Source organism: Triticum aestivum, chromosome 1B (assembly GCF_018294505.1).
Source record: "Triticum aestivum cultivar Chinese Spring chromosome 1B, IWGSC CS RefSeq v2.1, whole genome shotgun sequence".
In the NCBI taxonomy this organism is placed as follows: Eukaryota; Viridiplantae; Streptophyta; class Magnoliopsida; order Poales; family Poaceae; genus Triticum; species Triticum aestivum.
In genome coordinates this window covers 575776578-575803112 of record NC_057795.1, presented here as the reverse complement: position 1 = coordinate 575803112, position 26535 = coordinate 575776578, and the positions used below count along the sequence as shown (strand labels likewise).

The 26535-nt window shown below is 45.0% G+C and overlaps 2 protein-coding genes across 2 annotated transcripts; both read left to right on the top strand.

Annotated features, from left to right (window-relative positions):
- Positions 1-3697: 3697 nt before the first annotated feature.
- LOC123139415 (general transcription factor IIF subunit 2) lies at positions 3698-7949 on the top strand. The gene is made up of 6 exons (XM_044559226.1): positions 3698-4040; positions 4690-4807; positions 6161-6291; positions 6370-6444; positions 7312-7461; positions 7610-7949. The coding sequence occupies exons 1-6, from the start codon at positions 3849-3851 to the stop codon at positions 7733-7735; spliced, it is 792 nt and encodes a 263-aa protein (XP_044415161.1). The 5' UTR covers positions 3698-3848; the 3' UTR covers positions 7736-7949.
- Positions 7950-8838: 889 nt separating this feature from the next.
- LOC123139406 (single-stranded DNA-binding protein, mitochondrial) lies at positions 8839-14103 on the top strand. The gene is made up of 8 exons (XM_044559214.1): positions 8839-9126; positions 10193-10268; positions 10362-10525; positions 10622-10830; positions 10943-11043; positions 11583-11642; positions 11803-11847; positions 13807-14103. Exons 2-7 carry the CDS (start codon positions 10199-10201, stop codon positions 11817-11819), a joined length of 621 nt encoding a protein of 206 aa, XP_044415149.1. The 5' UTR covers positions 8839-9126; positions 10193-10198; the 3' UTR covers positions 11820-11847; positions 13807-14103.
- The last annotated feature ends 12432 nt before the right edge of the window (positions 14104-26535 follow it).

Here is a 26535-nt window from a genome sequence, read left to right as displayed (position 1 = left end):
GAGCCCAGGTTTCACAAGAAAACCAGGCACATCAAGCGTCGCTTCAACTCCATTCGTGAAAATGTTCAAGATGGAGACATAGATATTTGCAAAGTGCATACGGATCTGAATGTCGCAGATCCGTTAACTAAACCTCTTCCGCGAGCAAAACATGATCAACACCAGAACTCTATGGGTGTTCGATTCATCACAATGTAACTAGATTATTGACTCTAGTGCAAGTGGGAGACTGTTGGAAATATGCCCTAGAGGCAATAATAAAATGATTATTATTATATTTCCTTGTTCATGATAATTGTCTTTTATTCATGCTATAATTGTGTTATCCGGAAATCGTAATACATGTGTGAATACATAGACCACAACATGTCCCTAGTAAGCCTCTAGTTGACTAGCTCGTTGATCAACAGATAGTCATGGTTTCCTGACTATGGACATTGGATGTCGTTGATAGCGGGATCACATCATTAGGAGAATGATGTGATGGACAAGACCCAATCCTAAGCTTAGCACAAGATCGTGTAGTTCGTTTGCTAGAGCTTTTCCAATGTCAAGTATCTTTTCCTTAGACCATGAGATCGTGTAACTCCCGGATACCGTAGGAGTGCTTTGGGTGTACCAAACGTCACAACGTAACTGGGTGACTATAAAGGTACACTACGGGTATCCCCGAAAGTGTTTGTTGGGTTGACACGGATCGAGACTGGGATTTGTCACTCCGTATGACGAAGAGGTATCTCTGGGCCCACTCGGTAATGCATCATCATAATGAGCTCAACGTGACCAAGTGTTTGGTCACGGGATCATGCATTACGGTACGCGTAAAGTGACTTGCCAGTAACGAGATTGAATAAGGTATTGGGATACCGACGATCGAATCTCGGGCAAGTAATGTACCGATTGACAAAGGGAATTCTATACGGGGTTACTTGAATCCTCGACATCGTGGTTCATCCGATGAGATCATCGAGGAGCATGTGGGAGCCAACATGGGTATCCAGATCCCGCTGTTAGTTACTGACCGGAGAGTCGTCTCGGTCATGTATGCGTGTCTCCCGAACCCGTAGGGTCTACACACTTAAGGTTCGGTGACGCTAGGGTTGTAGAGATATTAGTATGCAGTAACCCGAAAGTTGTTTGGAGTCCCGGATGAAATCCCGGACGTCACGAGGAGTTTCGGAATGGTCCGGATGTGAAGAATTATATATAGGAAGTCAGGTTTCGGCCATCGGGAAAGTTTCGGGGGTCACCGATATTGTACCGGGACCACCGGAAGGGTCCCGGGGGTCCACCGGGTGGGGCCACCTATCCTGGAGGGCCCCATGGGCTGAAGTGGGAGGGGAACCATCCCCTGGTGGGCTGGTGCGCGCCTCCACCTGGCTTGGGGGGCAAGCCACCCCCTTGGCCGCCGCCCCCCTTGGAGATTGCATCTCCTAGGGCCGGCGCCCCCCTTGGAGATTGCATCTCCTAGGGCCGGCGCCCCCCTAGGGGCCCTATATAAAGAGGTGGGAGGGAGGGAAGCCGCACCCATGCTCCTGGCGCCTGCCTCTCCCTCCGCAACACCTCTCCTTCTCGTAGTGCTTGGCGAAGCCCTGCCGAGATCGCTGCTGCATCCACCACCATGTTGTCGTGCTGCTGGATCTCCATCAACCTCTCCTTCCCCCTTACTGGACCAAGAAAGAGGAGACGTCTTCTCCAACCGTACGTGTGTTGAACGCGGAGGTGCTGTCCGTTCAGCACTAGGATCATCGGTGATTTGGATCACGACGAGTACGACTCCCTCACCCCCGTTCTCTTGAACGCTTCCGCTCGCGATCTACAAGGGTATGTAGATGCACTCCTCTCTCTCGTTGCTAGATGAACTCATAGATTGATCTTGGTGAAGCGTAATTTTTTTTTATTTTCTGCAACGTTCCCCAACAGGTATACCCATCTAGAGGCGGCAAATCTATTGTCTGTACAACAAATGATGAACGTGTTGTGCTATGGACGGATATATATACACCTTTAGTCAGGGCCTAGCTATAGGTTTGTACTTTATTGACCAAACATGATACATTAGGCAAAATTGAGGAATCTCGAGGAGATGCCCTTAAATAGCACCGAGTATTATTGAAAAATAGCAATTCTACATTATGTGGAGGGATGAAATATTGCCATCTTGATCTTTTACGTTTTTTTCATGCTACCGAAGTGCCGACAAACAAGTCAAGGGTAGTGGTGCCTAGTGCTTTTTTACATTTGTCATTGTGCTATGATTTTCTGGGTATTTTGTAAAATAGTGAAGGATATGTTGGAATAATGATGTTTTCAATCTTCAGGACAGATAATAGGAAACCAACTGAGCATTGCCTCACGTATAACTTTTTAGTTCAAGATAGTATGTCTTTATTTTTTGCTATGTTTTGTCAAGTTGATTATGATAATGTTGTTTTGAACATTTAACCAGTGTTGATAAAAACAACAGATTTGGTATGCTCTTCTTGGACAGGACCAGACCTAGCTCGGTTGGCAAGGTGGTGTTCAGACACCAAGCCACGAGCGATTCGAGCTTGCCTCTGTGGCGTGTGCTTATTTCTTTTTAACACACTATAGATGCATACGCTCATACATATATAACATACACTCACCTTTATGAATGCACACACACATATTTCATTTCTACGAGCATATCCGAGAGACTGAGTCGGCATACATCTTGAGTTTGATAAAGTCGTCACAGACGTCTGATAGTCTACGAAAACATCTCCTCCCACTGAACACACATTGCCGACAAATCTGAAATAAATTAGAAAAATGCGAGCACAGGTGTCAAGTTTATGACTTAAACTCTGGCATGCTAGGAATATCACTGTCCCTTAACCATCTAACCACAACTTGATTCGCCATGTTCTTATATTGAGGTGGAGAAAATATCTCGGTAACACTCAAATTTTTTTACGCGACATCAGAGGTAGAGCTCTGTGTGGCAATGACAAGAAAGAGAGAAACATATTTAAAAAATTTAAGACGGTGCAAGGGGCATAAAGAGGAGGGGGGACAAACCATGATGTGAGAATAGCGAGTTGAGAGGCGTGGACACATCTAGCTTTTTTCTTTAACACAATACTCCTTCCGTCCGGAATTACTTGTCGCGGAAATGGATAAAAATGAATGTATCTAGAACTAAAATATGTCTAGATACATTCATTCCTTTGACAAGTATTTCCGGACGGAGGGAGTACAATCAAAGTCTCTCACATACACGAGCCTACACTCATCCCTGTGAACGCACGCACGCACCCTACCTCTATGAGCACCTTCGAGAGACTTAGCCGGCATAGCATCTTGAGATTTAACGAAGTCATCACAGACGCCTTGCCGTCGACGGGAACGTCTTCTTTCACTAAACTAATATCACCGGAAGCCTGAAATAAATCTATAAATAAGAGCACCAATGACACATCTAGCTAGCGAGAAGGGTGTTTGACGAAATTTCAGTTTATATTGTTATAAAATTTCAGTTTAGACCAACTGTTATTAAGCCATGACATGTTACCGTAGCTACTGTTGTTGTGATAGAAAAATCAATTCCGATAATTAGAACATTATAAAGAAAATTCCTAAGATTACACGTGCAGTAATAGAAAGGAGATCTCCCCTTAAAAAATAAGCAAGACGTGCTTTTATTTATCGACGACAATGTCTCTGCTCTTACTCACGCGACCCGCACGTGCCTCTCTAGGCTAGTCTCTCTCTCCCCGTCTTCCGCGCGTCAGATCACGCGCCGCTCCTCCCGGTCGCCCTAGCGCCGCCACCGAACGATCCCCGAACCCCCAAACCACGAGACCACCCGCGGCGGCGCAGGGATGGGCGACGAGGCCAAGTACCTGGAGACGGCGCGGGCGGACCGCTCCGTGTGGCTCATGAAGTGCCCCCCGGTCGTCTCCCAGGCCTGGCAGGGCGCCTCCTCCTCCTCCGGCGATGCTAACCCTAACCCGGTCGTCGCCAAGGTCGTGCTGTCCCTCGACCCCCTCAGCTCCGCCGAGCCCTCCCTCCAGGCAAGGAGCCCGCCCCGCACCCCGCTGTTCCCCTTACCCCCCCCCCCCCCCCCCCCCCCCCCCCCCCCGTGCTTCTGATTGGTGTGCGGATTTGTTGGGTAGAGTCGCCTCGATTGAACTGCAGAACCAATAGGTTGGTACGGGAGCTGACGGCGTAACGCGATATGGTCGAACTCATTTAGGTACCTAAGCATTAGGTGCCTGATGAGAATAAACTAAGGTTGGAGACAATTGTGCTCATGAACAACCCGCCTTCTATATATAATTTGGGGATTTGTTTGAGTCCGCAAGGTAGACTAGAAGCAAGTTTGGTGAAGACTGGTTGAACTGCAGGATAGTTGTTAATAGATGATTAAGTGGATGGATAAATCATAATCTCTGATGCTAGGATTTAATGGGTAGTTGAAGAGACTATACCTTTTGCACGAGTTATTTACGTAATAGCTGTATTCTACATACACCATGAATGAAGAGCATAAAAATCTTATGCAGATTGAACTTAGTGTATTGAAGATGCTCATTTGAAGAACTGCATGGCATACTGCTATGTCCCAACTGTTAATTATTGCTCATTCTATGTCTGTATCATACTCATTATTTCTTGCTTGTCGTGCTTATCGTTCTTACAACTTGTTATTTGGAATGGCAGTTCAAGATGGAGATGTCTCAAACTAGTGTAGCCAGCACTTGCAATCTACCAAAGAGTTACTCCTTGAATATGTTCAAGGATTTTGTACCCATGTGTGTTTTCTCTGAGACTAATCAAGGTAGGAAACAAATTCCCTGCTCGTTATCATTGTAGTGTAGCCAGCACTTACAACTTATTTGTGTATTTTACTGGCCTGGATAATCTGTTGTCCTGACTAATGTGCCTGGTTTGGATTAGCACTTTGGTTCTGCCTATGTACTTTTTGTTTAACACAGATATTGATTTTATATGCAATAGTAATCTTGTGGAAACAGTCAAATATGCTGCACTATAATTCTGTGATGTGTCATGTCTTTAATATTCCACACATGCTACATCTTTTCTATAAGAGAGCTAGACACACACTCCTCGAATGTTTTATCTATAATATACATTCGTAGTTGTCGATATAATTTGTTAACATCTGCAAATGGTTTCAGTCCCAAACCTTTTGCACCGTACTCATGAGAAATGAATCCACACAGTTACTTATACTTCAATTATCTGACTTATGGATTTTATTATTTGATTGTATGACTTGGGCTATCTGTTGAATTTTAATGATAGTGATTGTGCCATGTTCATAATTTTGATACCCTGTTTTCTTCTAAAAAGTCGCTGTGCGAGCATTAGAACATTCCACCTTATTCTTCATATATTTGTCTATGTTGGCCTGTTGTGTCTGCCTGAATATTCTAAGCAATATTCTAAACCCACAAGTTTCAGGATTTACTAGGTATCTCGGTGGTGATTGCATTTGCTTCCAAGATTAGTATTTTCTTGACATGTAATTCATGTCTAGCATGTACTTTGGTTCGTACAGAATTAATGTATTTTGGTTTGGCCAGTGTTCTGTTAGGTGATCGGATGCTTTAGTCTGTGGGGACATTTTACCTGCTTGATGTGTGATCACTGAGGCATAGTGCCTTCGATTCCCCAAACCTCAATAAACATTGCCATCAAATGTGGTGTAGTTCTGTGTTGTTTTTCCATGCAATCTTCTGTCTGCGGTGATGTTCTGTTTTCACTCCATCACGTGAAATTTGAAATGTATGAGATGTCAATGTTCACCGTGTTCCCTCAGCGATTTTGCATAATTTATGCACATTGAAACATCCTTTCAGTTATTTCAGAAAAATAGGGAGACTACTGTTACTGTCATATGTGGTGCTGTCTAAAGCTTAACTTGCTGAGCTCTAGATTCATATAGCTCACTAAACAACATTGAAACCCTAAACTGCTAACTTCAGTTGGCCTACACCGGTAACAGGTCACCACTGGGAGGTTACTGCCTGTAACAAAGATTGAAAAGTTTGCACTTACTAGCAGCTCTGTGGTTCTTGGTTCCCAAAGACTTCTGGGATTCTTGCAGTGGCACAATGGCACTTATTAGTTTTAAATATGACTGAAGCATAACCTCTGTTTGTTGCAGGAAAACTCTCATGCGAAGGAAAAGTCGAGCATAAATTCGACATGGAACCTCACAAGGATAACTTATTAAACTACGCGAAGTTATGCCGTGAAAGAACACAAAAGTCGATGGTTAAAACTAGAAAAGTGCAGGTGGAGTGCTTCAATGGTCCATTCACCTTATTGCGTCTTTAGGGTATTATAATTAACCATTCTCTTCACTGCTTGTAGGTACTTGATAATGACCACGGAATGAGCATGAGACCCATGCCTGGCATGGTTGGTCTGATATCTTCTAGTTCCAAGGTAGTTGCTTCTTCTGCCATTTGAGGATCATCCATTGTGCTTTCGTCCATATTGATATATATGTCAACATTTGTTCAATGTTCAAAAAAGCGAAAAGCGTAAGCAAAGCGGAAGGCCACAGCTGAGAGCAATGGGCGCTTAAGCATTTTTTGAATTTGGCTAGAATTTGATAGATTTTGAATAATATACACAGGACAATAGGAAACATGGCACATCGGTAATTGAAATAGCATCTAAAATACAGTTCACACCATAGCAAATACACATCAGGTTCACATAGCAAGCAAAATAACAACTCAAATGCAGATCGGTTCAAGTAGACATAACCTAACAGAGATTATGTGGTCAGAATTTTGCCAGAATATGAAGAAATAGTTCCCGAACAGAGCCTAATGATAAGATAAATGGTATAGTGCCATTATTTCACAAGCAGACAAGCATAACTAGTTCAAAAACAGCCAAATTCTGGCCAAATTTTTAAAAAATGCTTAATATACCGCTTAGGGCAAAAGCAAAGCGCTTTGCCATCGCTTAAAAACGCTTTCTTGAACACTGCATTTGTTAATACATCTAGGGGTTTTTAATATGTCATGCAATGTTTCCTGAACTTAGATCCAAAGTTAAGTTATGTACTCCCTCTGTCCCATAGTATAAGATTGTTTTGCAAGCAAAAAAATCTTATATTATGAGACGGAGGGAGTAGAACATACACCCATTTTCGTGTTATCTATATGACTTGATTGTAAAATGATTTGCAATTTCGAAGTTTTTCTTCCACTTCAGATCCGTATATCCATTATTGTTGCCCATTGTATGTAATTTGCCAATTATAACTTGTCATGACATGTTTAAATTTGTGATGTGCAGGAGAAGAGGAAGCCAACGCCAACCAAACCATCCGATGTCAAAAGGACACGTAGGGATCGCCGGGAACTGGAAAACATTATATTCAAGCTTTTCGAAAAGCAGCCTAACTGGGCATTGAAGGCTCTAGTGCAAGAGACTGACCAGCCAGAGGTACTTCCTAAGCTCATCCCTGGCATCGTTAGCAGGGAAAGAAAAATCTGTCCTGCTAATATGAAGTGGTTTCCAGCACAGATCTGCAATTTGTTCGTTTCTCAGTGACCACTTACTTGCGCATCTGTTTGTGCTTGGCTCGATGCAGCAATTCCTCAAGGAGATATTGAACGACCTCTGTATGTACAACAAGCGAGGGCCGAACCAGGGCACGCACGAGCTCAAGCCCGAGTACAAGAAGTCGTCAGAGGACGCCGCCGGTGCTGCTCCGTGAAGATGATTCGCGTATCCGACTGCTGTTGTATAACCGAGTACCTGTTGGCTTTGATGCGCGGAACGATGAGTTGGCTGTCTGGAGCCTCAGATCATGCCTGGGCTGCATTTGCTTGCTTTTTCTTTATTAAGAGGCATTGTTGTAACTGTATGGGTATAAGATGATACATATACAACACATGTCACCGAAGGGAAATGGAAATACTGATAAACCACATGAAAGATCGTTTGATTTCCAGGGTAGCTGCAAGAATCATGCCGAGGATTCGACGTGTGCGATCCGTATTCCTTTTGAGAACTTCTGTACTTCAATATAGTCCAGATATTTGGGGCGTGGATTTGGTGAACATGATTTCACGCGCACCCCTAATGAATTTTAAAAATAAAAAATGCTTGAAAAAATTAAAAAAAATCTGAATTTAATATATATAGTCAACCGATTGTAATCTAGACAAAAATGCAAAATCAAAACTATATTAAAAAAATACTATTTGATGAATAGTATGGTCACAATTGTATTTTTTCCTAAGAATATCATGGGTGTCAATTATACCTGGCCATGGGAAGCTCGGGCCGACGCTGCCCCGCCCCGGGCCGGGCTCGGCCCTAGATTTATTTTGAGCCTGAAAGCTGGGCTGGGCCGGGCTGGGCTTGGGTCCATCATTTTTGTGTTTCCCTGAAGGTCGGGCCGGGCCGGTCCGGAGCCCGACAAGTTTTTACGTGTTCGGGCTGGGCTTGGGTCTAGAAAACAGGCCCGATGGCCGGCCCGGGCCGGGCCCGGGCCTGGGTTTTTTGTGTCGAGCTTGGCTAGGTATGGCCAGGTATAGTGTCAATACATCACGTAACTTCAGACGTGAGTAGAATAGTCGACTAAGTTTCATACCACGGAAATTCAGAATTTTCTAAGTAATCACTATTTTTTTTTATGAATTTACTATTCACATGGGTGCTTGTGAAACCATGTTCACCTTTGTATTTTCGTTGGGTAAAATATGAAATGAAATCTAGCCTGAGCTTATGCCTGATTTGTCGAGACAGTTGTGCAGAGTTTGAGAGAACGAGAGAGATTGTGAGATGCGACGCACTATTCTTTTTTTCTTTCTTTAGGGAAAGATGCGACACACTATTCATTGAGCCATTCCCGCCCTGGTTGTCCGCTTCGGAGGCCTCTCCTCACTGTTGGATTATTAATCAGACGGTGGACGCGAAAGAGAAACCCTCTCCCGACTTCCCGAGCCTCGCTAATCCGCCCGCCGCTCTCTCCTCTCCTGCTCTGTTCAGCTCGGCTCGGCTCTGCTCTGCTCTGGGCTCCGGCCGCTTTCTTCTTCGTTGCCACCGCCGCTGCCGCTCCGATCGGTGCTCTTCCCACGCCACAGCCCCCTCCGCCTCCAGGTAAACAAATCTTCTATTCCTCTCTGCCGCCTCTCTCTCCTCCTGGGAACAGCGTCCATGTACGCCAGCTGTTTGTTGAAATGTCTCAACGGTCACCGCTGTCACCGGCGTGCTTCGTCCCTCCCTGCGATCCGCGGTTATCCTATGGTGGGAATCGGGCAGTAGCAGTAGCATGATCCAGCGTAAGGCCGCTCCTTTTGGACGAACGAGCAGTGCGGGAGGCGGCCCTTGGAGTGAGCAGAGAAAATTAAAATCAAATGACGCCCCGTGCTGTGCATTCTGGATTTCCTATTGATTATGCCATTGGAGTTCATACCTGCCAGTGCATTAGCTACTTAGCTTATTATGTCATTGTTGTTCGTCTAGAAAGTGGACGACCTCATGGCAGAGATTCCTTGTCATTTGTGTTTAGGCTTATGTCAGACACCGTCCCTGAGTGTGTACCTGAGAGACACAATTCAAGCCGTCGCACTAGTTCTCTAGGCTTTCGGAAACTTGGACTCGTTTAGACATTGCCAGTCTACATTACTGAATAATAAACAAGCTCGTACATCGTGGCATGACATTGGAAAAAGTAACAACGCTCTGATATACTATTATTACTGTTCCATAATGTTGACCCCGTCGCTCATGCCATCCGTTGTTAGTTCCCATTTCAGGTGATAAAGAACAAGCTCTTGGAAAAAATTGCAAAACCTTGTTTAGAATGTGTCTTTTGGCCATTGTACTTCGTGTTTTCGCTCTGTCTCTTATATTTATGTATGCATTTAGTTACTCACAAGACCATTAAATATGTTTTAGTTACAATTGTCTCATGTTAGCTTGGAAGATATTCAGCTGTTTTCCTAATGCATATTTTCAGTCATATTGTATCTTGCTAGAAAAATATTACACTGGACACGTAAAAGGCTCAAGATCGAGAGAATTGATCTGCTAGAGCAAAGTGTTGAAGGGGAACGATTGCTCTGGTTTTCTTTTTGTTATGTTCAAGAGGGAAATAAGGGTATTTTCCAGTGATTTTGTTTGTGGTTATATCATTTAAACGTTCTTTTGTCTCGGCATGTAGATTACGATGGGTTCTGTTGGCACTGGATTGCTGAAGGGCTTGAGGAGAGTCTTAGAGAAGCAAAGGAAACCAGTTGGTTGGTTATTTTCCATTCTTATTCATTATGATTCATGATAAGCACAGTCATACTGAGGAGTAAGGGGAAAGCTTCATTACTGGCTCTTTGTAGATTTATGCAGAACATCACGAGCTTGGAGTTCTACAGTTTCTTTCTCCGATATTGATGAGAAGGATGACATGGGTGATGATAGCGATTTGAAAGATTCAAGGAGAGAGTTAGAACCCCAAAGCGTGGACCCCAAGAAGGGCTGGGGATTCCGTGGCGTTCATAGGGTATTTATATGTTATGTGATACAGTGATTTGCTGCTTGGTTCCATGGACTCCAGGAGCATAAACTGACACTTATTGGTATGTTTTGTTCTTGCTAGGCTATAATATGTGGTAAAGTTGGACAAGCACCCGTGCAGAAAATTTTACGTAATGGGCGGACGATTACTATATTTACTATTGGAACTGGTGGCATGTTTGACCAGCGGGTAATTGGGTCTGCGGATACACCAAAGCCGGCTCAGTGGCATCGAATAGCTGTTCATAGCGAGCATCTAGGTGCTTATGCTGTTCAGAAGTTGGTGAAAAAGTATGTGATTCAAATACAAACATTTCATCTTTTCTCTCCCCATATAGATGTAGCAAGTCTTGGATTTTATCTTCAGTTGGAACATATTATCTTCATTCATGCCTTATTTCAGCTCTGCGGTATATATCGAGGGTGAAATCGAAACCAGGGTCTACAATGACGGCATTGATGGTCAAGTCAGGAATATACCGGAGATCTGTATTAGGGGTGATGGTATGCTGATCAACATTGACTAACAATTTAATGCTAATTCAATTTTGTTGTAGTAATATTTGATAAGGAGTAATTCTGTCATAATAGTTTTTATAGGTAACTCAGTGACTGTTGTATTTTGCTTGCTAATATTCTTTTTATTCTGTATATCTAACTGAACACAGCCATGCGTTCTGCCTTCTTCAATTATACTTTTCTTCTGTACTACTCCCTCTGTCCCATAATATAAGGGCGTTTTTGACACTAGTGTCAAAAACGCTTTTATATTATGGACGGAGGGAGTAGTTTACTATATCAGTCTTGCTAAATCTCAGTCGACTGAGACTTAGTTATGTCTCCGTCGATGCTATATTCGTCAATGAGATCTTACATGAGATCCATGCAAAAAAAAAAAACCAGTTTTTTTTTTCTTGTTCTTTCTTGCATGTTATGCACTTGACTGAGACTTGGTTAAACCTTAGTCGACTGAGACCAGCCACACCCATTATGCATTCTCGTCATGCAAAAGCTAATCTTCTGAGTAATTGTTTTGTGTACAGGTAAGATTCGACTGGTTAAATCTGGGGAGAGTGCTGCTAGCATATCACTAGATGAGCTGAGTAAGTTTGATGACTAAAGGTTCTGAAATACAGGAATGTTTCTTTTATTTATGTTCGTCGAGCATTATGTGTTAGTCCACGGTCTAAACAATGTTTGGCATACTGATATATGTTTCTATATTACTATACAAACCATGATAACAATAACCTTTGGATGCAGGAGACGGATTGTTCTAGTTACAGCTATCAATGTCAGCATAAGCAGGTCAGGACTAGATATCTTGCTTGAGGCCTTTTTCCAATGTGTGTGTTTTGTTAGCTTTAGTAGTGTTAGGTTTTGACTGTTGAGTCGTATCTAAATGTTGTGCTGGTTGCAAGTTCTGAGTTTTTTCTCCTTTCAGTTTGGCTTTAATTTTGCATTATTTGTGGAACACCTTCAACTATCGAGCATTACCCTCTCTCATTCAGTGTTATTGTGTTTCCATGGTTGAGAAACATCCACAATCGATACACATCCTTTTTACAACTTTCACGACCTTAAAGTAGGGGTAGAGCAGTATTATTGCCGTAACTACGCTGTTGACCTATGCTGTAGACTTTCCCAGTAAACAACATTCTGAAACAACACATCCCAATAAATGGACAAACTGACTTCATAATGTGAGTTGTATCTTCATCGCAGGAACTTTATGATGTTGGTACACTAGTGGTAATTCTGGCTTTACAGTATTCCAAACCTTGAATCCTAAGGCATTTTCCCTTTTATTCATGTTTTAATCTGTTTGTACATGTTTGGTGGGCAGTAGACAGTTTTCTCTGGAATGCTCTAGGTATTTATGAAGAGTAGCACAGTGAGATCCAGCTAGGTCAAATTTTATTCCAAAATTTCTGGCCGATATGTGTTTTCTCTGGAACACATTGAGCAGAAATTGCAGAGTCGAACTGGCAAAATAACTGTTCACTCACTCTACATTATCATTGTGAGAGTTAGTTTTTCACTATATATCAACTGCATCAGTTGAGAATGATAACCAAGCCATATTTTAGAACCAAAGACAAACAAATGTAGATGTAGTTATATTCTCATGAAAAATAACATGAAGGCAGAAAACCAGTTTCATATATCTCCAGTGAATGAAGCTTGCATACATTCGGAAACATAATGATATTGAGACCTCATATCATAAGATCGATCATATTTACAATTGACATGTTGCCTAGGAATATCAAACTTAAATTACTACAAATATAACTCTTCAGTAGATTGGCAGACTCACATCAGTATAATGTCCAAAGATGACCCAGAGCATCATTGCGATGTTCCTTACTTCGAAAAGCTTCTCACCTAGTTAGAGTGAGGATGACTTTGCTGATGTTGAAGTCGTCCCCTTATCTCTTGAGCTCCTTCTGAGCATCTCCCTCATGCCATCGGCGACTCGTACAGCTGGGCTTGACAGAGCCATCCTGCAGAATGCCATATGCGCCTTGATAGCCTCTTTGACGCCATCCTGGCCCCTTCCCTCTCTACTGAGTTCATCCCCTACGGCCTCCGAGCATAAGCCGCAGAGCCATTCCCCTCCAAAGTTGGCCTTGACGCTCTTTATGTACTCCTGGGTGCACTCCTCTTTGAAGTCGCAGCATGCGCACCTCATTGGCTCAGTGTCCATCTTGAGTGTTGATGGAGACGATATGCGAAAAACAGGAGGAGCGTAGCAGCAGAGCTGGAGAAAGAGGGAGGGAGTGGACGAACAGAATGGAGCGCTAAGGACCTCGGGACTAGGCTGCTAGCCTACTTGTATGGAAATATTTGAAGGGCTTGTTTTTTCCTTTGGCTTGTCTGGGCTAGCTTGATCGATTATTGAAATTCCGGGATTTTCCCTGGCCCATAGCATCTTGAGCAGTGCACTAGGTTGCGAGAGCATGTGTGATATGCATTGTTTGCTGACACTTTACTAGGTAAAATTGGCGATGCGGGGAAACCTTCGTCACATGGCTGCTGCTGTGTTGAAGGTACATGTGGGAGAGGATGTTGTTGGTTGGTCTTGTTAGCTATGATCCTACCTATGACGATAACGCAGCTCGTAGTGGTCGTTGCATGTTTCTTATAGCTAGAGTTTACTCCCGTATGCGCTCATTCGGATCCCAGAAGCGAGCGTTGCTTATTTCCGCCGTCGGAATTTTACTCTCCTCAACTCCATTGTAACCTTAAACTTTTGCTGCGCAGGTCGTAACTCATAACTAGCGGCGAGTCAATTTGGGAATAAGGCGGCTGCTTTGTTGAAGCCGTGGATGCTGAGAAAGATGGATATCGTCACATCTTCAACATCGGCAGAAGTGGTTCGACTTACCGGTGGATGCGCGTAAACCTGGGCTCGTGTGTTTTACCATGCTGCGGGTGGTGATCGATGAACAGTTTTACCACGGTTGATGGATGATATGATGTGTAGTACTGAATGATTGTTCAAGATAGACATGGTGGAACTGGAACGGCGTGGCAGAAGGTCCTGAGAGTCGTGCACTATTCTTCGCTCGTGAGAAGTACTCCCTCTGTTCGGAATTACTTGTCACAAAAATGGATGTATCTACAATTAAAATAAATGTAGATACATTCAATTTTTTGGACGAGTAATTTCAAACGGAGGGAGTATCTTCTTGTGGAATGGTCACAAAATTGCTGACCGTGGCCGCCTGACGTAGCTAGTGTGGACCATTGACTTGGGTGAGTAGGCAGCAGCGCACCGCAGTCGCGATCGCGCCCAGACGCCGGTAAAAACGGATGGCACGTACGCCCGTGAGAGTTGGCTCTAGTTTGGATAGCGCACAGCACGGGGGCGGCCAGGCCTTGGATGATTAGTAGATCGCCGGGGGCGCACAAGTGGGTACTGCGTAGGGTCCGGGCGGAGCGAAGCAGGTGGCACGAACGAACAGCGCTCGTCTGCGTGGCCGCGAGGACAAATGTCCGGCTCAGCTGTTGGGCAAGTACTTTTGGTGTAGTGTGAACAGCCAATGCGCGCGTGCACCCGCCCGCCGCTGGCCGTCCTCGGCCGCTCCCGGCGCCGGCGCGACGGAGGGGGGCGTGGAAGATGGGCACCGGGAGCGCGCGCGGCGCCCACAGGGGCCGGCCGGGTGCGCGTCGCGTACGTAGAAGCACGAGGGAGCACCTGAGACAGGGACAGCGAGCCGCTCGTCCCGGCGCGTCGCGGGGGGTTGGACCGACGTGCGTGCGTAGGACGGTACGAGGCTGGCTGGCTGGCTGGCGAGCGCACGGGGCCGTGCCGGGGGTCACGGGCGCGGGGGCAAGGCACGTGGACGCGCCGTGGAGTTTCTCGCCGCGGCCCCGACAGCCAGCCCCCGCAGCCGCTGCGCCAAGGCGTAGCTAGGGTCTAGGGCCACTGCACCTCCACGTGAAACCCAGCCCCCCTCCCCGCGCCACTGCTTCCAGCCTCCAGCTCCAGGCCACCTCCGTCCGACTCGGCCCAGGCCCAGGCCCAGGCCCCTACCCGTCTCTACGGCTAACGTCGCTCCTCGGCTTGGCCTGGACCAGATGTCGTGGATCCATCCTGCAACTTGAACTCCGCCGGAGTCCGGACAGTCGATCGAGTCGCGCCTGCCGGACCATGGATATCCGTTGGTACCTAGCGCGGTGCAGACCTGCAGCCTGCGCCAGCAAGCCAAGTGGCTGGAGGATCGACCCGGCCGGCGTCGATCACCGACGAGAGGCGCCGGCACGACTAGCGCACGATCACAAGCGTTGGTGAACTCCTTCATGGCTGTAAATCACGAGATAGCGCGCGGTACTGTACTGAGTACTGAACCTCCACTTTGGACAGGGCCACAAGGGTGTCTGTCCATCTGTCAGGTACAGTTTCCGGACCATGCAAAAAAAAAAAGGTACAGTTTCCGGACTGATTTTATGGACCACGTATACGCCGATCATCCCGCAGGCCACGACGCTGATACGTACGCCAGCTGATTATGCTCGATCCTTTCATACAGATAGATATTTTTTTTAGGGAAAAGAACACGGAAATGTTAACGCCCACACGTGTGGGCGTTAGCCATCTCAATCACACGTCTGCATCGCCGTCCAACAGTCTCTGCACGAATCTTGGCAAGTTTTGGCTGATTTTGTGTGCCACGTAGGACAAGGCGCGTGTGTGGTGTGTGACATAGTTCGCCCACACGCCGGTTGCCTCCCGCGGTCAGCGGTTGCCACTCAGGGGCGTGCGGTGGAACTGCTCTGCGCCCGCACGCGACGCCCGACCGTGGTTGCCGTCAAACACGTCGCGCACTTCGCCCCCCTTCCCCTCACGGTTCTGTTTACTCCTCTCCTCAGTTACTCGCACAACCAACCCCGCAGTTCAGTCGATTGGAGGAGAAGGCGAGAGGAGAAGTCGACGGCAGAGGCGGAAGAGTCGACGGCATTCGCGACCGTCGGTGGGACTCGTCGGACCGGAGCGTCTTCGCCGGAGCGCCTGCAGATTGAAGGTAATGCTCCCTCCCATGCTCAAAATCCTTGCCTGCATTTCTCCCCTCCCCTCCGTGGTCGATGCTTCGCTTGAGATTCATCGAGATTCAGGCGGGTTCGCCATGCGCCGGCGTTCCCGCCGGCGGCGGAGACTTGCGCTTGTCGTTTTCGGTGGCATTGAGCAGTTTCGTCGCCGCCACGGTGGCGGTCACGCCGGTGTGGTTCGGCCTGTCCGGAGTCAAATCCTGGTTGTGCCTTGGGATTAGGCCGTCGTTTTTCTGTCCGATAGTTGCTCATTGCGTCGAAATGCTATTTGCGATCAGTGTAGTGAGAATTTTGTTGATGAATTTCAAGTTATGATAGTTGCCATCGAACCCTAGATCTAGGTAGTTGTTTTCAAAGTGCAGTATGAATGCAAACTTGGTAGTTTCAGTAACTATCTGCACCGTATAGCAACTAATTTCCTGATCGACTGTGATAGTTGCCACAAATATGTTTTCCATGTGGCAACTAATTTCGTGCACATGTTATGGCTGTTGCCACGCTGTAGGCATGGTAAAGTGTAGTAAATATGTAGTCATGGCAGTTTCAGCAACTATGTGCACTGGATGGCAACTAATTTCCACATCAACTGTGGCAGTTGCCACATATATGCTTTTCCATGTGGCAAGTATTTCTGTGAGCACAGTATGGCTGTTGCCATGTTGTAGGTAGGATAATGTGGCAAATTAACTGTACTACAGACCCAAATTTGTGTTTTGTCACGCTGACTTGTGGCAACTGACAAGATAATATGGCATGGTAAAGTGTAGTAAATAGGTAGTCATGGCAGTTTCAGCAACTATGTGCACTGGTTGGCAACTAACTTCCACATCAACTGTGTCAGTTGCCACATATATTTTTTCCATGTGTCAAGTATTTCTGTGAACATAGTATGGCTGTTGCCATGTTGTAGGCAGGATAATGTGGCAAATTCACTGTACTACAGACCCAAATTTGTGTTTTGCCACGCTGACTTATTATATCTGAACATATTTGGCTGTACTAAATGGCAACTCATTTTTAATATGAGGTCAGTGTGTGCATTGCAATTACAGGTTGTTCAGTAGATGTTTTCGACGCTTTTTTGAATTTGTGTTGCATTTTTAACATGGAAATTTCAACTTAGCATATTTTGCCTTTGAACACATGGCAACTCATTTTTTTATGAGGACAGGGTGTGCGTTGCCACATTTTTTTGTTTGTGCAGTGGAAGATTTGTGCCTTTCTTTCGTAGTATCTTGTGCTAACATGGCAACTTCAACATTTTTGTTTTAAGTGCAGTACGATCTGTACATTTTTCAAATGAAGCCAATGTGTTTAATTGCCACATTTATGTTTTCGACAATCATAAGGGTGCATGTGTGTTCATATGATATTTGCCTTCACTATTTGCCATTTCAATTGAGCCCATGTGGCAAGCACAGTTTGTTAGGTGGCAACTGCTTACTTCATACATTTCATTCCCACCCTGACAATTTAGTTTGTTCTTACCTTAGCAGAATGGCTCGCGGCGATCATCAAAACGATGATGACGATTTCATGGATGTACAGTAGCAGAATCGGGCAACTGGACGAAGAAAAGACGGCGATGAGGTAATTGTCCACCCCCTCCCCCCTCCATATGTTTTTGGATACCACATCGAGCTCACAATCGTCTGTTAGGAACTAAATTTTTCATGACAGTGAAAACATGGCAAGAAATGATCATTTGTCTATTTTGTAGAAGAAGAAACGTACTCGCAATAGGGCTTCGCAGGAACGCCTGACTTCATTGACCGAGGGATTTACCGACGAGCAGAAGGGAGTTGCTGCTGAGATGGGTATGCAGGTTCTGATGGATGTTCGGTGCAAGAATCTTGTGAACCCTGTATGCGACGGGCTTGGTGAGATTTACGACCCCGCCTCAAGGGAATTTGTGATTTCGGGACGTGGAAGACTGCCGTTGGACGAGGAATCTGTGTTCTGCACTTTGGGTGTGCCCCGTGGAGAAATCAGAGTCCCGTACGAGGTCAATAATAAGATCGAGGGAACGTTGTTTCCCCGTTTGTTTCCTGGGTTGGAATCCATGCCGAACACGGTTTTCTTGGCAGATTTGCTGCAGGCCATGACAACCCATGGTGAGATTTTTAAGATGAAGCTACTCATGTACCTCATCTTAGCTGTTTTTGCGCCGACCACTTCTCTTCGTCCAAGCAACAAATGCTTCCCCATCCTGGTGAATGATCTATCTCTTCTCCTTTATTTTCTTTCAATCTTTTTGGCTCCGATGTCATGTGTAAGCTAGTCACTGCCAGTTTTTTTGATGTTTTTTCATTTGATTTCTGATGCGGCAACTTCTTGTCCTGAAATTTGTGCTGTGTAGGCTAAACTGAAAGATGTGAAGAACATGAATTGGTGTAAGTTCATTGCGGACTTCCTGCATGATGCATTCTCAAACAAGATGTACCAGAAGGGTTGTCGACTCCATTTAATGGTATTTTTTAGTCTTTTTTGTGAACACTCTTTAACACCTTTTCTTATGCATGGCAACCATGATGGTGACATTGTGGCAACTAACATCATAACAAGATGGCAACTGCCATCATACCATGATGGCAACTAACACAGACAGATGGCAACTTCTTCTTTTCTTTTCATGCCATTCAACTTGATGATTGAAGGAACATACATTAGCTTGTTTTTGCAACATACTATGACGACAACTGATATTTTTTCCTTTTTAAACGGTTGTACATCAGGTCATGTACGTCGACAGTCTTGATCTGTCCACCATGGACTTCACTAGGACAGGAGGTCCGCCGCTGAAAGTGCGTTATATCGACTAGAGGGGGGGTGAATAGACGATTTTTATGAATTCTTCATTGAGGAATTTGCTGGTGAGGAAATTCCTAAATGAAGAACTAATTGCAGCGGAATAAGTACTCAGAAAGGAACATAACAGAACACAAGCATAGTCATCATGATGAAATGAAGACAAGCATAGAGTACAGAAAGCGTAAACACAGGATAACACAAAGAAGAAGACGATCAGACTGAAGAAATAGAACTGAGGAAATTGAGAAAATCTTCAGTCAAAGTCTTCAAATAGATATGAACAAACACAGAACAACATACATGAGGAGTTTAAAGAGTTGAGGAGATATAACCAGTTAGCTTGGTGAAGACAATGATTTGGTAGACCAGTTCCAACTGCTGTCTCAGTTGTACATCTGGTTGGAGCGGCTGAGTATTTAAACTCGAGGACACCCAGTCCCGGACACACAGTCCTCACCATATTCTCCTTGAGCTAAAGTCAAACAAACCTCTCCCAATCACTCGTGGTAAGTCTTCAGGTGACTTTCGAACCTTCACAAACTCGGTCACTCGGCGATCCACAATTCCTCTTGGATGCTCTAGACCTTGACGCCTAACCGTTTGGAAGAAGCACAGTCTTCAAAGGAAACAAGCGTCTGATCCCGCAGGATCAATCTCTTCAGTGATGCTCAATCACTTGGGGTTTTGTAGGTTTGGGTTTGGGATTTCCTCACTTGATGATTTTCGCTCAAAGTCCTCGGAGGATGGGTTGCTCCCAAACGACAAGTGTCAGTTTCTCTCGGAGCAGCCAACCAGCTAGTGGTTGAAGGGGGCGGCTATTTATAGCCTAGGGAGCAGCCAGGCATGATAAGACATAAATGCCCTTGTCTGATATGACCGTTAGGTGGGTGGATATTTTGGGACAGCTGGCGCATAGCACAGCAACGGTCGGAATATTTGAGGTTTGAATTCCTCAGGGCTATCATGTTCCTCACTTGGTAGGTAATTCGCACTGGCGAATTCCTAACTCTTCAGTCAGAACAAATTCCTCAGAGACCAGAAGAACTTTGTCTCTGTCAATGAAGAATATGGCTGAACTATGCAAGATTTCCAATGGCTTCACTCAAAAGGAACGGTAGGTGTAGGATTTTGAGTTGAGCATCACATGGAAATTTCTCCTTAGTATTTCCTTGACCCCCTTTAATAGTACGGTGTTTCCTATGACTCAAGAAAGAGAAAAATGAAACAGTAAAAACAAAAGTCTTCACGCTTCATGTTCCTCGAATGGTTACCAAGTCTTCAAGGTCACACCAATTTCTTCACTTTCAAAGTCTTCAGAAAGTCTTCAGAAATCCAAAGTCTTCAGTCGAAGAACTTCATTTTTAGGGGTCGAATTTCTCTGTAAATATCAAACTCCTTATAGACTTATAGACCTGTGTACACTCACAAACGCATCCGTCTCTTAACCTATAAGTCTTCAATACACCAAAATCACTAAGGGGCACTAGATGCACTTACAATCTCCCCCTTTTTGGTGATTGATGACAATATAGGTTAAGTTTTCAACGGGGATAAACATGTGAAGTGTAAATACTGATATTGAGGAATTTGATTGCAAGATATAGAAGAACTCCCCCTGAAGATGTGCATCATGAGGTATTTGCTTTTGAAGCAATGCACACTTGAAGAGTATAATCATGGAGATCTCCCCCTATATCTTGTAATTCATGAGGTATTTGCTCTTGAAGCAATACACGCATTTGACATATAATATGAGGAATTTGAAATGCATGATGAAATATGGTGACTGATGTGATTCAGCATGCGTGCATTAACATTAATGAGGAATAAGCATGCAGAGGAACACAACAAAAGTATCAAGCCACCATAGAGTTTAAGATTACAACTCGATTCAGCAAAGTCATCAGAAGAACGAGAGTTGTAACTTAGCAAAAAACGCCCATATATAGACCTGCTTGAAGACTAACTCAAATTTCTCCCCCTTTGTCATCAAATGACTAAAAGGGTTGAAACTGAGGACTAACGCCCCTGAAGAATATCATGATGATGGAGGAGCGCCAGCGTTGTCAGGGTCTTGAGTCGTTGTAGGGCCTGCTGCAGTGTCGTCCAAATCTTCATTCTCGTCCGTGGTGCGTGATGAAGAATATGAGCTGGCCACCAAGGAAGGAACCTCGACCTTCTTGAATTTCTTCGGAGGAGGTGCATACCATTCAAAGTCTTCCTTGAATCCCATTTGCTTCAGATCTTCTTCACCATATAGATGAGACAGAATTGCCCAGGTGCGATCAAACACTTCATGGAGGTAGTAGTGGTTTTTCTTCACCGCATTATGTGTAGAAGTCATGTTGTGAAGAATAGAGCCAAACTGACGCTTAACCCATTTGTGATTCCGATCGACCTTCTGGTGAAGACTTATGAGCAGTTCACGGCCAGTCATCACACGTGGAGCAGTAGCTTGAGGACTTGACTTTGGAGCATTGGCAGCAGAATCATGTGTGGCACAGTCATCATCGGTGGAATAAGATGCAGCTTTGCGAAACTGACCATCCAATGGACAAGTGCCTTCATTGATCAGAGCTGGTGACTTGCCCTTCTCATCAGATGAGGAAATTGTCCGCTTGAGGACTTCAATTGGGGGCAAGTAGCTGAGGTGATTCTGAAAATCAGCCTTGTAGTTGAGTGAAGACCTTGTTCTGAGGAATCTCATGATCCACGGCGCGTAAGGCTTCAGCTCAAATGGAGAAAGTGCAACGTTTGCAAGAGTCCTCATGAAGAAATCATGGTAATTGATAGGAATGCCATGCATGATGTTGAAGAGCATATTCTTCATCATCCCCACAATTTCTTCATCTGAAGAATCATGTCCTTTGATTGGGCTCATAGTCTTCGTCAGAATGCGGTATATGGTTCTGGGCACATAGAGCAAATCCTTCACGAGGAATTTGGTCCTTTGAGCTTGTCCAGGCTTCAGCGGCTTCATGAGCACTTGCATATAATGATCAGTAAGTTCAGGTTCATCATACAGACAGCGAGCGCCTTCTGGTGGAGGACTGATTGGCAAGGCACGAAGCAATTCAGAGGCTGGTGCCTTGTAATGAGTGTTTTCAGTCATCCAGTCCAACACCCATGTGTTGATGTCAGCAGCATCGCCTGTGATATGCAAAGTTGCGTAGAACTGAAGAATAAGCTCTTCATTCCAATCAACGATGTCAGTGCAGAAATTCAGCAAGCCTGTATCGTGAAGCATACTGAGAACTGGCGTGAAGCATGGCATAGATTCCATGTCCACGTGAGGAATGTGCTCATGATCGAAGACTTTGTCCTTGTCAAATAGAACTGAGGAATAAAAGTTTGCCTGGCTGGCAGTCCAGAAATGCTTCCTTCTAAGACGAGCATTGTCATAAGGGTTGAACTCAGTGAAGAATACGTGCTCGCCGAAGAAATCATCAGCCTTGAATTTTGGCTTCTTGGAGAAGGGATTCTTTGGCTTGGGCTGAGGAGTGTCAGTGATTTGCAGTATCACCTTAGGAATCGCAATCTCAGGTTCCTCATGCTGAGGAATTTCAGTTTCTTCTACATCTGCAGACTGAGTCATCACTTCTTCATTGACATTTTCATCAGCGCTAGTGGCTGGAATTTCCTCATGGACGGACGGGGTTGCACGATGTTCATCAGATTCCACTTGTACTTCTGTAGCGACTGGGGACTGAGGAACAACTTGGAGAGGAGTGAAAAGTGGAGAATTGGGGTGCTGACTTTCCCAAAAGTCATCATTGAGCACTGGTGTGGTACATCCGATGTCCACATCCTCATCTTCAAGTTCTTCAACACCTGCCTCTTCTACAGTGAACTGAGGCACATGTGAGGAAATGACTGGGGTGGAAGGGATCTCATCCACTTCAATTTCTTCGTCCAACTGCTCTGTCGAAGCAGCAGATGGAGTTCTTCATCAGATTCCTCGGGAATATCATATTCTTCACCAAAAGGAACAAGGTCCTTTGATGGCATTGATGAGACGGGAATGGCATCAATTGGATTGTCAATTGAACTGATCAGGGTCTTCATCTTCTTCGGAGCTGAAGAATTTGATGAAGTTGATGCCTTCCTTTTCTTCATCACTGCACGTTCTGCAGCCTTGGTCTTCTTCACATCAAGAGCGGATGGAAGGATAGGAGTTGGTGTAGGCGCAGGAGGTGCATTTTCTTCAGGCACAATTGTTGCAGTTGCCCTGGCTTGTTCACTTTCCTTAGGCGCATCACTAGTGGATGCCCTAGCAATATCATCAGCGGCTGGAATGGAGTCATCAGCCCTGGTACTCTCATTTTCTTCAGCAGCCATACTAACATCAGTGGTGCTGGCATGTTCTTTAGTGGGCTGAGCAGATTCTTCAGCCTGAGGAATTTTAACATGCACCGACGCAGTGGCAGTTGAAGAGAAAGTCTTTGTCAAATTGACAAAACGAACCTTTGCTCCCTTCCAATCAGCATGATACCGATTGAAATCATCACTCAGTTGCTTGATTTTAGCTTGTACAACAATGAGTTGTTCGGGGGTAAGAGTGAGGACATTGTCCTTGAGGTAGCGCTGTTTCTTGTATTGCGCTTTCTTCAGCCTTCGTCCTTCATCATATTTCCATTTCTCTTCCTCAATGAAGTGAGTGAGAACATGGCTTTGACCAGGAGTGAGGTTCATCTCCGGCAAAGGTGTAGCTGGGTCCTTGTGCCATCGATGAAATCGAGGATCAACTTGAGATCCAAAAGTAGTGGCACATTGCTGCCTTTGGCTCTAGCGGCCCTTGCTTGCCTGTCTCTGATGATTTCAACAAGTTCATCATCATCCGCCTCATCATCATCAGAGGGCACTTGGAAAGCGACTTGCTTCTTTTGAGGACTTGGTCGAATACCTCGTCCAGCAGTGGCCTTTTTCTTCAGCAGTGAGGGACCAGCTGAGGAAGGTCGAGCAGCCGAGGAGCTTGCAGATGCTCCTGAGGCAATAGAGAAGTCTTGAGTCCTTTGGCATGTGGCAAGATGCACAGGTGCCGAAGATTTTTTCGGAGCAGCCGAAGACTTTGTCGGAGGAGGAGGAGCAGACTGAGGAATTTGCCGTGAGGGCATTGAAGATGCTGGCCGTGAGGGCATTGCTGAGGAGCTTGGCCGTGAGGGCATTGAAGGAGAAGCACTGGACTTGTGGGCAGGCTTCTTTGGCATGGCCTTTCTGGGCTTACTGCCAGAGGCCTCAGCAGCGTTAGCAGCAGCAGAAGAATCTTCATTGAATTTCCTCACTGCCTCTTTTGCTTGCTTGGCTAGTTTGGCCTGGCGCCTAGCCCATTCAGTAGCATAGTCCTCACCGCGCTTGAGGCTGGTGGGATCCGCCAGTTGGCCAGGCCTCAATGGAGGTCTTGAGCATGGAGGATTGAGCGCGAATTTCTTCATGTACTTGGGAGTAACATACCTGTACTCCCTCCATTCTCGTGCCCATCTCCTCTCAATTCGTTGTATTCGCACTTTGCGCTGATTCTTGTCCTCCTTGCCAAACTTGGCCTCATTTGGAGTGCAATATCCAGCATAGATATTATCAGGGATTTCAAACATTGTGTTGACCTCATGCCTTTTTCCTCCCTTCTGTGGCTTCTTGCTGTCAGCCATTTTCTTCAGCTGAGGATTAACAACTGAAGTTTCTGAAGATGTATGCAACTTTTCTTCGAGGAATGCTGCAAATGAGTTAAGTTGCTGAGAACCTAGTGATTCAGCAGCGGACATTTGTACCCGTGAACAGAGTATAGTTGCGAGGTATGTGGAGAGGTCATATGCGTTCTCAGAAGATTTTTTAAAAGGAGAATAGGTTTGAGGAATTTGACCGATGAGTCTTGAAGAATTTCACTAAGCGTTCTTTATCTTAGGTTCCAGAGTTGTACAGATTTGGAAATCCACACAATTTAGGAATCTTGAAGAAAATCATTGCTTAGAGAAACGAATCAAGAACAGATAACATGTGAGGTGTTTAGTGTGTGAAGGTTTGAAGAATAAAAACCTTTGAAGATTTTTAGGAAAACACATGAATCAAGGCGGGCAATAAAAGTAACTTTTAATTACCCGAAGTGAAGAACATGATGAACTGGGAAGTGTTGAGGTGAAGTTCGCCCGTTCAGATCTTCCATGCCCTAACTTGGCAGAGGAAGACGACTACGGCGGCGGCGGAGTGAAGAGATCTGCAACCGGCGCGAGTACGACGACGACGAGGTCGAGGCAGTGAAGCTCTTCCTCACTGGCAACAATGAAGCAGCGGCGACGCTAGGGTTTGGGAAGCTCGAGCGGGAGAGAGAGAGGTCGAGCGGAGTAAAACTGAAGTGAGGAGAAGACATGGGTATTTATAGCGGTAGTGAAAAACTGTGCGCCCGAGGATTTCGGACGAACGTGCCCCTGGCTTTTCCCATTCACATGACATGTGTCACCCATGTACTGTGAGGTGGCAATCATGTAGGATCGTGGGTGAATAGATAAGTATTTGTCGTGAGAAGCGGAACGGTTTGAGTGGCAAAGCTGAAAATTTAGATAAGATAAGTTTTAAGTTACCATTCTCAATTTCTTCAGTTGTCAAGGACACAATGAAGATTTTGAACGAGTTTCAAATCAGAACGCACATGAAGAATTTGTGAAAAGATTGGATTGATTTCAACACAGAGGGGAAAAGGGTCCGATCACATTCACTTAGCGGAAAAAGTCAACTTGAAGAATTAGCAATAAGTGAATGCTGTAGAGGACATAAACTCATATATATATATATATTCAACTGAAGACAAACGAAGGAAATAGTGAAGACATTTCAAGTTGAAGAATTTGAAAAACTGAGGAATTTCAAAAACGAAGAAAAACTCAAATTGAAGATTTTCAACTTTGGGTGGTGGCGTAACCCTCCGTATAAGAAAGCTGATTTCATACACCGCGTACAATTGTCATAGGGCTCTGAGAATCAATTCCTTCATTAATTTCTTCACACTTAGTGGGTTAGCCTTCATTGATTGAAGAAAAATGTTACTTCGTGTGTTGCGCATCTATGTCATCAAGTTAGCATAAGTGTTAGGATGAGTGTCCTATTTCAGAGAACATTCGAAGATTCTAGAATATTTAGCTCACACCGCAACTTGCTAAATCTCTTCTCATCCAAGGGCTTAGTGAAAATATCAGCCAGCTGATCTTTAGTTCTTGCATGGCAGATGGAGATATCGCCCTTCAACACATGATCGCGAAGAAAATGATGACGAATCTGGATGTTCTTTGTCTTCAATTGCTGAACTGGGTTGCAAGAAATCTTGATTGCGCTCTCATTGTCGCAGTAGAGAGGCACATTCTTCATGTTGATGCCATAGTCCTTGAGAGTTTGCTTTATCCATAATAATTGAGCACAGCATGATCCAGCAGCAATGTACTCAGCTTCTGCAGTGGAGAGAGATACGCAATTCTGTTTCTTCGAGGACCAACAGACCAAAGATTGTCCGAGGAAATGGCAAGTGCCTGACGTTGACTTGCGGTCCACACGATCGCCATCATAGTCAGAGTCTGAATATCCAACGAGATCAAATGAAGAGCCCTTGGGATACCATAATCCAAGTGTTGGTGTGTGAGCTAGATA

Excerpts from the sequence above, each read along its gene's own strand:
- LOC123139406 (XM_044559214.1), top strand. The coding sequence starts at position 10,199 with ATGGGTTCTGTTGGCACTGGATTGCTGAAGGGCTTGAGGAGAGTCTTA. Across the intron at positions 10,526-10,621 it reads GATTCCGTGGCGTTCATAGG|GCTATAATATGTGGTAAAGT; the intron begins GTATTTATATGT and ends TGTTCTTGCTAG. Across the intron at positions 10,831-10,942 it reads GTTCAGAAGTTGGTGAAAAA|CTCTGCGGTATATATCGAGG; the intron begins GTATGTGATTCA and ends GCCTTATTTCAG.
- LOC123139415 (XM_044559226.1), top strand. The coding sequence starts at position 3,849 with ATGGGCGACGAGGCCAAGTACCTGGAGACGGCGCGGGCGGACCGCTCC. Across the intron at positions 4,041-4,689 it reads CCGCCGAGCCCTCCCTCCAG|TTCAAGATGGAGATGTCTCA; the intron begins GCAAGGAGCCCG and ends TTGGAATGGCAG. Across the intron at positions 4,808-6,160 it reads TTTCTCTGAGACTAATCAAG|GAAAACTCTCATGCGAAGGA; the intron begins GTAGGAAACAAA and ends TGTTTGTTGCAG.